The sequence below is a fragment of the Phaenicophaeus curvirostris genome, chromosome 5, assembly GCF_032191515.1.
Source record: "Phaenicophaeus curvirostris isolate KB17595 chromosome 5, BPBGC_Pcur_1.0, whole genome shotgun sequence".
Classification (NCBI taxonomy): Eukaryota; Metazoa; Chordata; class Aves; order Cuculiformes; family Cuculidae; genus Phaenicophaeus; species Phaenicophaeus curvirostris.
In genome coordinates, this window is record NC_091396.1 from 35669421 (window position 1) to 35682637 (window position 13217).

The 13217-nt window shown below is 43.7% G+C and overlaps 1 protein-coding gene across 1 annotated transcript; it reads right to left on the reverse strand.

The window, feature by feature from the left end:
* Positions 1 to 2435: 2435 nt before the first annotated feature.
* GREM1 (gremlin 1, DAN family BMP antagonist) lies at positions 2436 to 6285 on the reverse strand. The gene has a single exon (XM_069858186.1). It carries the CDS (start codon positions 6150 to 6152, stop codon positions 5598 to 5600), a length of 555 nt encoding a protein of 184 aa, XP_069714287.1. The 5' UTR covers positions 6153 to 6285; the 3' UTR covers positions 2436 to 5597.
* Between the last annotated feature and the right edge of the window lie 6932 nt (positions 6286 to 13217).

Sequence of the window (13217 nt, forward strand, 5' to 3'; positions counted from 1 at the left end):
CACTACGGGGATTTGTTACAATACCTGTGTGTTGCTGCATATTTCTGGTTTCAGTCTCAAATGATTAAAAATTATAAAAAAGCAAGGCATCTAAATCTTATCATGGTTATTCTTTTTGACACCTTAAGACCAAGATCTGATGATTATTAAAAATATGTAGCAGTGATATCTCCAGTGTTTTGACTAAATCCAAAGATACATTATTTTTTCACTTTCATAAATTTTAAATCATGCAGCTTTCCCCTTCAGAAGTCTTTGGTTACTGCAACTGTCCAGTTAAGGAGGATGACTTAGAAAAAAATTTGGACCTTCTTATGCTGATATTGACTGTTATATTTCAGTAATTAATGAAGTGGTTTCTAGGGCAGGTTTGAGTTATTTGGAGGGAATAAGATGTATGTTTTTTTTAAAAAAAAGCAGAGGAAGACTGTATAAGGAGAATACTGGGTTAAGCAAACCAGCATTCTCATCTCAGCCTTCTACCAGTGATGACTTGGGTACCTCTCCTTTAGGAAACCCTCTGGAGCTAACAACTCTCAATTCACTCTGTGCACTGGACAGCAAAAACATCAGTCCCCAAGGGTACAGTTCTCCAGTTCTTCCTTTTTTTTTTTCCTTTTTTTTTTTTCACTCAGGAGAAGGTAAATCACAAGGTTAAATTACTGTATCATTTCTGTAATGTCCCTTTGCCCAGGCAGGCACTGCCGCTGAGAGGCAGCTGGAAAAGAGCCACAATGCTGATAGTTCTGCTGACCCATCCAGGACACACCATACCTACTGTGTGCATGTGTTGCTCAGATGTCTAGCACACGCTCAGCAAATCTGACATGCTCTTGATGCCTCAGCCCTGTAACGTGTGTGCAAATCAACTGCACAGCACATGGGTGACAGAGCACACACAGAGATCCCAAGCCTACCTCACTGGAGAGGGACTAAAAAAGGTCTATTTCTATCTGCGTTCCTGAAAGCTGATTAAGGTGTGTGAATTCTCTGTTATCTTCTTTTGATCAGAGTAACTAACTATAAAGCACACGGGACTTCACAGTGGATGTATCTTCAATTTAAAGGTGGCACACAGGCCAAGTATAAACTGTAAGGAATGTCTGAGCTTGTTAGCATATAAGCAGTAAGACCATGGGACTACAGAGTACTAGAAAGGTAAGTCCAGGATGTTTTTGTCTCTGCTTTAAATTTTCCAATAAAGATGCATATACGCATCATTTCACAAAATGTATTCTATCCAACTGTGCCTATATCCCACATGAGAAAAAGTCAATTGCCTTTCAGCAATAATGATTTTAATATTATCCTTTAAGTAAGTTTTAGAAAAAAAAGCTAGAAGAGAAGGAAGACTAAACCAAAAAGCCTTCAAAACCCCCAAACAACCAAGGAAAGCCACACTGGATCTTTATCAACAGACAGCTTATCAGAACTGGAAATGGGACATCTGATCCTTTTCTGTGGGTATCCATGTATGCTACAGGAAACATGTTGCTCTCTCTTAAGATTGTACATCTGACTCTCATTGTCAGTCCTTTGAACTAAAAGGTGTGCATCTGAAATAGGCCTATATTAGTGCTCAGAGACTTACGTGAACCCAAAGACACTTCTCAGGCTGGTTCAATAAGGCAGGGATCCCAGTCAGAGCTGCTTTCTCCGCAAGGGCAGACAAAGCCACCACTACCACAGACGGTAGGATTGCATGGTGGGGGCTGCAATGATGGACCAAGTCCCTAACATAACTGACAGGGTGATAGGTTGGAAGGTAAAATTTACACCACTACTGCCCATCTCCCAGGGGCAGGGTGGAAAGTTTGAAGAAATCTGTTCCCTGTGATTGCAGTCCTTCCTCAATACTGGTCTTGCTCAGGTGCTGCCAGCAGGGATAGAGAAGGTAAAAGGAGATGACAAATCTTTCTGTTCTCTTTTATAATTATTTTTCATCTTCTCCATCGCTATTTGCAGCTTTGTAACATGCTGTATTGCAAAGGTGTCCCTTACCTTTTTTTCTGAAAGTGGGACTAAACTGTCTGTTAGATGTAGAATTGAGATAAGACATACAGGAAGCACACCACTTGCAAATTTAACTCTGCAATAATTCAAGGCTGATTTATATTTTGAACTTTCACTATATGGTTAACAAGGGGAAAAGTGTGATTAAAAATGGAGGTTTTCCTTCTATGAGTTGTGGAAGGGTGAGGGGGAAGTGACAGACCTCATATAAAGCCTTATCAAAGTAGCCGTGTTGAATGACGATGCCATTGCCTGTCTCTGTGTCTCATTGACATAATATAAGCTCTTTTATAACTATAAGAAACCACGGAAGTCAGAGTAAAGTATAACAGATCCAGAAAGAGCTGGAAACTTAAAGAAGAAATAAAAAATAAACAAAAAAGAAAAAAAAAAACAACCCAGCAACAATAGACATGGGCTGGAGAAGACATTTTATTTATTTGTTACTAGTAGTTAAAATGACGTACAAAATGCTGGGAAGAAAAAACTCCAATTCTATTCAGTTACAGAGTAATTAAAACTTCATTTTAAACCAAGTTTTGCTTTGTGAGACCAAGCATGAAAATACTGCAGCCTTAGGTTATATAGTCCATTGTTTTTAGAATAAAGCAGACATTTAAATACATATTGTGGTAGATATTAAATACCTCGTATAATTGTAAGCTAGCAGAACTTTCTTACTCTCAGGCAGTAACTTGCAATTCATAAAAGTTTTCTGTATAAAATTTACATTTTTGGGGGGCTGATCTGCCTCAAGGGGAGTTCCATTATGATCTATGTACAGACTGTTATGGAACATAAAGATCTGTAATACTTTTAACAGTTATCCTTCAGACTACTAGCCTAATCTTAAATACAGGAGTCAGTAACATCGTAAGCTTTGCTTAAGGGTTTAGGGACAAAGCAGTCATTGTAAAATCCAGAGGCATTTCTACTGTCAACTTGCAAAAAAATGCATTCTTAAGGTGTGCCCCTTTCTTGAAAAGAAGTCCTAGCTGGTACAAAACTCAGCAACAACTGAGATTGGCCCATTCCCATACAAACAAACTCAAAAAAGTAATTGAATGGATAACAACCTGCCTATTATCAGTGAAAGAGGGGTTGTATTAATAATAACATTAAATATCCATATCTTTTTGTTTAACTATTCACATTCCACACAGTGGAAATCTACCTCCTGTTATTCCAGATTTTAAAAATGGATTTAAAAATGCATGAAGAAATTTGTCAAACCCTCTGAGTGATAGTCCAACAGATGAAATGCATTTTAGTAATATCTATCAACAAGTTGCAGTCTCTTAATCTTACAAATACAGACTATAGCAGTGGATATTACAGTAAAAAATATATTAATTGCAGAGATGCAGGATATTGCAAATAACTGTCTGACACACTGTTCAACAGCTGGGTCATCTTATAAAATAATGACATGCTGGATGCCTCTGTGACACACCACCGTACATTTTTCCCTTTGGACATGTCAGTAAAAGCAGAATCGTCTTCCTCAGTGTTCTACGGACAGAAAAGCTGTCGAGATAATCACCTTGTGGCTGAGAGAATCATCTGGTGTGAGAAAGAGCAATTACACAAACAGTGGATACAAGAGAGCACTGCTATTCAGTGGGGAAACTGAGTTCTAGACTATTCAAGCCCCATCATAGAATTCACACAGACCTAACTCCCACTTCACTCACGTTAGTAATGTCTGGGTTGCTTTCACACCTGGTACCGGCTCTGGCATAGGAACACTCCTTCCCTTTGGTTCCCCACCGGACAGGACCAGCTGTGGAGACCCCGCAGGCACAGGAATGGGCAGGAAGTTGTGCAGCACCCTGTCAGCTCTTCACCAGCTGGTCAGAAAGTGCCCTTACAAAGGCTGCAGTCAGAGCTGCATGAATCATTTGCACACCATATGGTATAAGATGCAGCCAGCAACACAACCCTCGGGCTTCCCATCGGACTCCCAGGAAAGCAAGGGCAACATGCTTGGAAGGGCTACCGCTTGGGTCCAATGGTCCACAGTCCACTTAGCTAAACCAACTCCTTCTGCTGGACCTTCTGTACTCTTGCCAAAACCCACAGCCCTGATCAGATTTAAGCTTCTAATCCTGAAGGCAAGAAAAGGCGGGAAAACCTTGCAGGTGAGATTCATTGAGCTACTGGAAGTACTTTGTCCCCTTTTATGTTTTCTCTTCCCCAAATCAGAGAGGCAGTTTGCCCTAATTTTCAGGAAATTCTTTTTACTTAGTCCAAATCCAGTTTAAATGCAAGTCTGTGGTAAAAGATATAAAAAGAATATTATTGCTGGCAAAGTTCTGCATCTCTTTTTCAACAAACTGCATGCCTGTGGCAAAGCTAAAATAACAATAACAATGCAATGTTTACTAGTCATGAATGTCGTGTCTTTTGTCTCTTGTGTGGTTATTGCATTTGCTGTCACATGATGCTTGCTTTAATTTTTGCTTTGCTCTTTATGTACTAAATTACTGCCATTCAGTACTTGATCTTGGTTAGCAAGATTTTTGTGCTGTGGTTATGTATGGTTTTTATGTATGTGTGTGAAAAAGAGAAGGAGAGAGTTCAGATACACACAATGGAGTATGTATACTCATCGTATGTATGTATAGATACCAAGGACTAAAAGATACTGCATATGCATACATATGTAGATATGAAGAATAACTGATACCAAAAATACAAGACATCAAATGGATCAAGTGGTGCAAGAATGGATTTTGATTTAGAAAGCCATTACAATTCAGAAGTATATTTATAGCCTTGTATATAGTTTCTCTTTAATTTATGTTATATAAGACTAAGTATATAAATTAAAGCAAAACATAAACAGAAGACAATATCTTTTCCTCTGTGTGTTCCTATTTATGTACCTTTCCTTTTTCTACACCCTTGTGTACTCTCCCTGTCTACTTACTTTGGCCTTTTGCTTTCTAACTTTCTGTAACTCTTTTCCATCCACCTATACTGACTTTTCAACACTTCGATGTCCCCCAGTCCTTGCCCAGACGTGGCTTTTGGACTAGAGTTATTTTTTTTGAAGAAACATGTTACAAACTCTTGACACAGCTACTATTTTCAGTGATGATTTTGCTATGCTTTGAACTGCTTTTTTCCCACTTCCTATTTAAGAATAGAATCATGCTTTCAAATATATCATCCTCTCACTTTGATGTTTCTCTTAATACAGTGAAAGCAAATAGCATGGCAGGTGAATGTTAGTAAAAAGCCACAGCTCCATTTGCCAAGCAGCAAAAATGTGAATATACTCTAGGAAGCCTAATTCATGATTGCAGGTAAATAGACCTTTTTTAACATTTCATATTCCTGTTAAATTATTTATTGTGGTGAATATTCAGAGATTTGCTAGTACACATCCATTTTCTCTCTTAAACATACAGGTTTGCCCTTCCCTTACATCATTTTTTTTTCTGGGTTTTTTGGGTTCTTTTCTTGTTTTAGGTAATTCACAATTTTGTCCAGCCCCGAAGGTATGCTAGTTCATGCCACTCACTCTCATGCTGGCAATGGTTGCATACAGTCAGAGTGCAATTGGTACCATATTTTTCTCAGTCCAAGTCAATAGATATACACCGGCATTCCTTAACTCGGGTGATTCTCTTCTTCTTTCTTGGGGGTTGAAGCTCAGGGCAATTGAGTGTAACAGTCATGGTGGTGAATTTCTTGGGCTTGCAGAAGGAACAAGATTGGAAGGAGCCTTCCTCTTTACGGACATGCCTGGGGATGTAGAATGAATTGCACTGGCCATAGCAGAACCTGTTGATAATGGTACGACTGTTGCAGCCTTCTTCGTGGATAGTTTGTTTGAGGGGTTGAGTTTTACACCAATCCCGCTTTAGGTACTTGCGCTCAGTGATGTGCAATGCTTCCTGACTAGACTCCAGCACCTCTTCAGCAGGCATCGAGGTGCCTTTTCCTCGTTCTCGATGCCTAGAGCCTGACTGCTGCTGTGTCTGCACTTGCTCTGAATCATTGGGCTGATCTTTGTCTGGAGGAGGGATAGCTCCTTGAGATCCCCGATTCCTCTTTCTTCCTTCTGCTGCTGGTAGCAGAAATCCCATAAGAAGAAACACAGCACCAATGGTATACAGTGTGCGGACCATCCTATATGGAGAAAGTTGAGGGAATAAAGCACAGTTGTGAATTTCAGATATTAATAGAAGTGAACTATGCAGTAAATTTTGAGTTCCATAAAATAAATTGTGTATGAGAGTTTGAATGTCTGCACTTTTATAAGAGATAAGCATTTAGCCTTTACAACCTGGAAAGCTGTTTCCAAAATAACAAGTGATAAAAGCTTTAATGTAGATTTAAAGTCAGCACTTACTTTAGTAAGTAATTTAGAAATTCATTTTGTTTAGCAGACATCTTTTTCCATCCCTTTTCTCCATGTATATTAACCTAATTAAGAATTCTTATTCCCTTCTTACAGCTATTTGACAACAAGAATGTTGCTCCTGATTTACCCTGGTGGAAGGACATGCTACACAAAGATTTCTATGACATAGCGATCTGCAATACCAGAAGACTAAACTTTGTCTCAAGAGATCTAATGTAGCTATGTGTTCCTTAGTCAAACTCAGGAGCTTTGTTCAGCACAATACATATTCAGAATATAACATGCATGCTATTGTATATCCACTCATTGTCTGAACTACAGCATCCCAAGCTCTGTCACACTGCACCTCTGAATTGGTCCAACGCATCTGAGCCTAACAAAGCATAAGGTAAGAGAAGTACAATTAGATAAGCAACTAACATAAAAGAATATTTAGCTATAGGTTAAAAGAAATGCCTCTGTAATTTCAAATTACATCTTCTTGTGCATTACTCTGAATCCTTGACAAAGTTACACAAATATGGTCACAGTGTTAAGAAATTTTCAGATCTCTGAATTTAGTTCATTATATGCAGCATGACATTGAAAGGACATATGAGGACAGCATAGCTTCATGTATGACATTAAGTATCATGGGGAATCAGTATCAGAAAAGAATCTAATTTGTGCACACACACAAAAAACACTTCAAGAACAGCAGGAGAAGACTATCAGGTTCTTCAAAACAGCACCCCTGTTCCAAACCTAATTACTAGTGTAGGAACAGCTTTTCTTGCCTCTCTTATTCCACCATTGATGCTGCTTCCCAAAGCTCTTGGCCTCATTTGGCTACTCAGTCAGCCCAAGACACCAACCAGGTGGTGAAGAAGCGCATCAACTGTTACATTTTTCCCCCTTCCAGAAGTACCATGATTTCCATGTTGTTCTGCAAAGCAGAATGAGTGTCTCAGGGGACCCACCCCATGAGGAGTTTGGAAGAAACCAGCAGAAATGAGCAACTGCTTGCAAAAAAAAAAAAAACATAAACAGGAGAACTGTGACGAGGCACATGCATTAAAAAGGGGAAGAACTGTGAAAAAAAACATGAGGATGTTGGTGTCTCCTACCAGCTTGGACAGCTGCTGTTGTATCCCTTATTTGAGTCATTTTATCAGTAAAGGAAAAAATAGTGTTTGAGAGTCCTGCTTGTGTTGCTATCCATGAAATATATGTGACACCAAGGACACTGTCCTAGATGGCTTTAACCGCTCTGCCTGAGACCACACAACTAGGCAGGAAAGCAGCCAAATGCCAACATTGTAAGGGCCACCTAGAGATTCAGCAGAGGCTCAGGGTAAGTACCATTTTCTATACAATATAACATAATTTCTCAGTTACTAGGTCTTTCCAGTCCCATGGAGAGAACAGATGTTATGTTATGCTGTTCAAAAAGTGTTTCTCATCAAATGGACTGGGAAAAGAACTACTGGAATGGAAATATGTCACAGGGGGATTCCGTTGTATTCAGGAATTTGCTTGTAGATCTAATATTTTAAGTGCTTGTCTACATAGCACCTAAGGTTTATAATACATAGATAAATGTATGCATTCATTTTCTTCTTTTATGTTTATGTACCAGTATGTCCTATATTTGGCAGAAGCTTCAGCCTTCAAGCAAGGGAGTAAGAATGAGACTTTGCCAACTCCAACAGATAACCTAGAAGGGCTGCTTTCAATATCTAAATGAAATATGGTACCGAATATGCATTTTTAATATCCTAAAGGCTCTGACACAGAACAAGAAAAAAGTTTGGAATTCTAATTGAAGATCAATGCAGCATAATTTCAAGTAACAGCTTTTATTTTGCATTTGGTGCTTTTTCCCCATTTCTACTGCAACCTGAATGTTATTTAAACATATTTCTTTTAAAATTGATTTTGTGTTTAAAATATTTTTTTAAAGTTATAAACCACTGCTTATTTCCTCAAGGGACTAGAATGACTCCTTCCAAGACTATTCCTATTTCTCTGGTGAATGTATAACCATGCTGTATTTAGACTGTATTTTAATATGCACTTAACACAGTACCAGAGCCTTACCATAAAAAAAAAAAAAAAGTCTTTGCATTTAATTGAAAATAAATTGCTAATTTATAAGCAGTGCCAGGAAACTTCAAGTGTTTCTTTAGTGTCACATAACTGAATTGTAGTTCCATCAACATTCATTCCTGGGATACTTCTATTTCTAAAACTGATGATCTCCGCATAGCTTCACCTTTTTTTTTCTTTAATAAATGTTCAACTGATGACACAGTAAGGTCTGCTCATGTGAAAACAAGACATACTTTGGGGTGGGAATTTGGTGAAAATTAGATAGTAATGACTACTACTGTAAGATCTGTGTCCCAGATTCATGCATCTTTATTAAGTACGTGCTTAATCTTAAGGAAATGCAAGCACACACTTCAATATAATCCTAAACTAGGGGAGAAAATGTGATTTTTCACTGAGATGTTTTCCAACCTTAAGGGCAGAAGCTGTATTACATGCTCATAAAAGAAACTGTGACTGAAATGAAAATTACCAACTCAGCAAAGCCATCTGCTATTATCACTTTCAAAACACACATCTAAAAGTAAGAGTAATGTAACAATTTAGGGCTAATTACACTTAAAACAGACCCACGGGAGAGTCTGTGTGAACTTCATGATCCCCACAGCAGCTCAAGTAGGACCTTATTAAAGGTAACTTATTAAACATTTATTTAAAAATTAAGATTATATTTAAAATTGCAAAATACAAAGGCAAATTGCAGTGGCATGCCTCAATAAGGAGAGCAGAAAAATGCAGCACAGGCATTCTTCACCACTTCTGATCCCAAGGCAAGGCCTTTGCTAATGACAGAAGATGTCTCTGCTTGCTTACATCAGGAACTAAAGTGGTTCATCTATCTATGAATTAGTTTTTGTGACTGTTTCCTTAACAGTTTGGGGGGTTTTATTGCTGTAGAATAAAACACAGAAGAGCACAAGCAGATAAATCACTGTTACCATACCCAAAGTTTCACCAAAAATTTTCCTGAAGAAAATGTTTTTTACTTTGCCATAGCCATAACTCTGCAGAAGTAATAACTCTATAGACTGTATATGAGCTGTGAGGAATAAGGCTGCAAAATCTGATATTCCGAATTTCCGTCGAATTTTCAGCACTTGATATTAGCTGTTATAGCAGCATTGGCATAACAAGAAATCCTTTTGAGAATCCTTTGAACACACATGATTACAACCAAAATGCCTATGTCAATTCCCACTTATTTTGTTCAAATTCAGAGAGATCTGATGTAAGTAAGATTTCTTTTTTCAAGTACCAATATCCTTCAAAAATATTTTTCCATATTTCCCTGCTAAATTGAGTTCTATTTTGCATCATCTGCAAACTCTCTAAAGCCAAGAGAAACTTTATTGCTGACTTCAAACAGGAGCAGAATCGGGCCCTAACACTCATATCACCTCATATGTGGTTTATCCAGAGCCTGGGAGCTCATCATCTAAAACAGCTCAGGCATTTTGTGGATTAATACTCGCAACCATTCATAGAGAAGTGTAAACGCTTTTGGGTTTATTATTTCATACAATTAAGCTGTAGGGTTTTTTCACTTATACACTTTCTGCTATAAATTAAGGATCACCACATGTCAGTTCATGAATAGCACTTCCCTATGAGTTCCCATGCAGAGTCAGAAAGTTATTACTGATTTATTTTTATCTTTTTTAGCACAAAGCAACTTGTTTAAAAGAACTGGATGAAATAATGGTTCTGTTGAAATATAGAGCAAAATTCTCACAGACCTCAGCAGGCCCATAATTTCATCTGCGACCCATATTTACTAGGAAAATATTATGATGAGACATGGACTCATGTGTTTTGCAGAAAACGTGAAAAATAATCTCACCAAGCCCTACAAAAATGTATTTGGTGGCCTACAAACACCAGCCAAAGAAAAAGACAAACCACAAGCCTTTGACTACTGAGAAAATTGAAGCGGTTTATGCCCCAAAGGATCACAATAATTTTCTGCCTGGCTTATTATATATGATTTACAGAAACAGTCTTATGTAATGCTTTCACAGTTCATCGATCTGTATGTTTAAATATACAAAACGGCAATGGTAGTTCTCAGAAAACCATAATATTTCTCTGAGATCAAGTCAGCAAAACTAACATCTCTGGCAGAGTTTGGATGCATGCACATTTCAGACAACTTCTTGCAGGTCATGGAGATGGTTTTTTTCAGACCCGAGAACTTTGAAACTTTGAGAATTCCCCATTTAAGAATGTGTTGCCGTGTAGGGCACCCTACACAGCGCAGGGAAGTTGAACTTCATGGTGGGCATGGGTGATACCAAACCCCAATCAGCCTTGCCCCGCAGATGACCGCGCAGCCCGACCGCGGCTCCCCAGAGCGCAAGTCCCTTCGGACAGATGTGCCCACGGAGCCCCAAAGCCACCAGAGCGGGTTTGCTCCAGCGCGTGGCCACGCATCCTGACAAGGAGAAAGTCCCCGCATTTCAGGGTGACACCGCTGAGAGAAAAGGGGATTCTTCAGGAGAGTTTGGGGCCGAGTGCGAAAGAGGAACGGCCAGCCAGGGGTAGAGGCGCCGTTCATCATTTATACGCAGCCTCCGCCGCAGGCTGGGTGGTTCCTCCCTGGGGTTTTTGGGGCAGTGAGGAGCGGGGACAGGGGAGCAGCGGGCTCTCCAGCTTACGAATCACTGAGCGTAGGTTTCGCGGTCACTCAAAGCTCTCCGAGCATCTCACAAAACGGGGACCTAAACTCGCGCCGTTTCGGCAGACGGAGCGAGCCAAACGCACGTCCCAGATCTCTCGTCTGTGCAAGAAGAGGTTTCCCTAGCACTGGATCCCAGCCCTGACGAGCGAAACGCGGTTCACTCGCGATCGTTTCACCGAGGGAAGCCGCGCGCCTCGGCGGGGCGCCGGGATGCGAGAGGCCGAGCATCGCCCGCCTCCGGCGCGGCCCCGCACCGCCCAGGACGGCCCCGCCGAGGCAACACCAGGTGGTCGCTGAGCGCCGCCCGGTCGCCGGCAGCCGTCGGGGCGGAGCGGCGGCCGGTTCGGCTCGGCAGATGCGGGCGCTCCTCGCGGCGGCCGGGGACGCCGCCCGGGCCTCCCCCGCGGGGGGCGGCTGCCGTCTAGGCTTACCCAGAGGAGGGCGAGCTCCGCGGAAGCGACTCCCGAGCCCCCGGGGAACCGCATTGAAACGGAGCGGGCGGGAAGAGCTGAAAGCCCGGCGCGGGGAGGAGCGCGGCCGCCCTGCTTGGAGGGCTCCGGGCGCTGCGGCCGCGGGGAAAGGGAGCGGTGTCCCGGGGACGGCAGAACGCCCCCGACGGCGAGTCAGGTGGGAGGGCAGGACGGGGCGGGCGGCAGGGGCCGGCGCAGAGCCCCGGCGGCTCCCGGAGGCGCGGGCGGCCGCTCGGCGGAGGGTCGGAGGCTGGCGAAGGCGGCCGGGGCAGGGCCGGGGCAGAGCCGGGGGCTGGGCGGGCTCGTAGAGGGCAGCTCGGCGGGACGGGCCGGGGCCGGCACCCAGGGAGCTGCCCCCGCCCCGCTCGGCGCAGAGGCCGGGCCGGGATTTTGCCGCGGTGGGCGCCGAATCTAATTTGTCGGGAGCGGTGCTGTAGGCGGAGATGAGAGGCAGAGCTAACGGGGCTTTTGCAATCCTTGTGCTCGTCAGGGGAGAGGGATGCGACGGCGCCCTAACCCGCGGCTCCGCAGCAGAAATGTCGGTGGCCGCCTCTCTCCCGCCGACGGGAGGTACCCGTGTCACCCTCTGCAAAACCGAGGCGTCCCGGAGCTTTGCTAGACGCCGGTGAGCGACTCCTCCCCTCCCCCTCCCCGAAGGTAGGCTGCGGAGATCGAAACGTCGCCCCCGGCAGAGGCTGCCCGAGCGCGGCCCCGCGCCGGGAGCGCGCAGCGCGCCCCCGCTCACCTGCGCGGCGGCTCCGCGGCGGCGGCGGCTCCGGGGCTCGGCGGGGCTCGGCCCGGAGGGTCACTCGGCGGAGCGGGTGGCGGGAGAGCCCGGAGCTGCCCGGGAGTCCATAGAGAGAGAGTCTCGGATCCTGCCTACAAATTGCGGCAGCGCTGAGCTGTCGCCCATTTAAATGTCTGCCAGCTGAGATCTGCTCTCCAAGCCCCTCCAGATCATTGGACAAGCGCCTCCAAAGCCCGTGTTATCCGCCCCCTTTAACACTTCCATGAACTTCCACCAGGGAAAGCTTTCAGTCATCCAGATAAACTCTCGGCGATTTTCCTCTGTTAAGAGAATCGGAGCTAAAGGTCATCACCCCAAGGAATTGTTCCTGGAATGCACAGAAAATTCACATTTTCCATCCCCATTAAAGTATGACATTTAAGAAGAGTTAACTCCCCTCCTCTCCGCCCCCGCTGCCCGGGGCCGCGGGGAGCCCCTCACCGCCCTGTCTCGGCCGGGAGTGGGGCAGGCACCTTTCCGGCCCTCCCTGTGCCGAACCGGCTTTGCTGGGGTTTGCTTCTGCCGGGAGTTAGACGGCTTTGGCAAAAAAAAAACAACAAACAAACCAAAACCACAAACTCTGCGTGCGTGTGTGTCTGTTAAACCGCGGCTCCCTCTCCGCACGCAGCCGCGCTCCCAGCGCGAGAGGTTTGGGGGTTTATTTTCTTGCTCTTCACCCTGTCCCGCAAGAAGCGGGACCCCTCGGGTGGCTTCTCCTCTCCCGTCACCGCGGGTCCCGGCGGTCCGGGGGCTCCTCGGCGTCCCGCGAAGGGCCGGGCCGGCTGAGGGCGGCGGGGCCGGAGC

Coding starts and splice junctions, on each gene's coding strand:
- GREM1 (XM_069858186.1), bottom strand. CDS start 6,152: ATGGTCCGCACACTGTATACCATTGGTGCTGTGTTTCTTCTTATGGGA.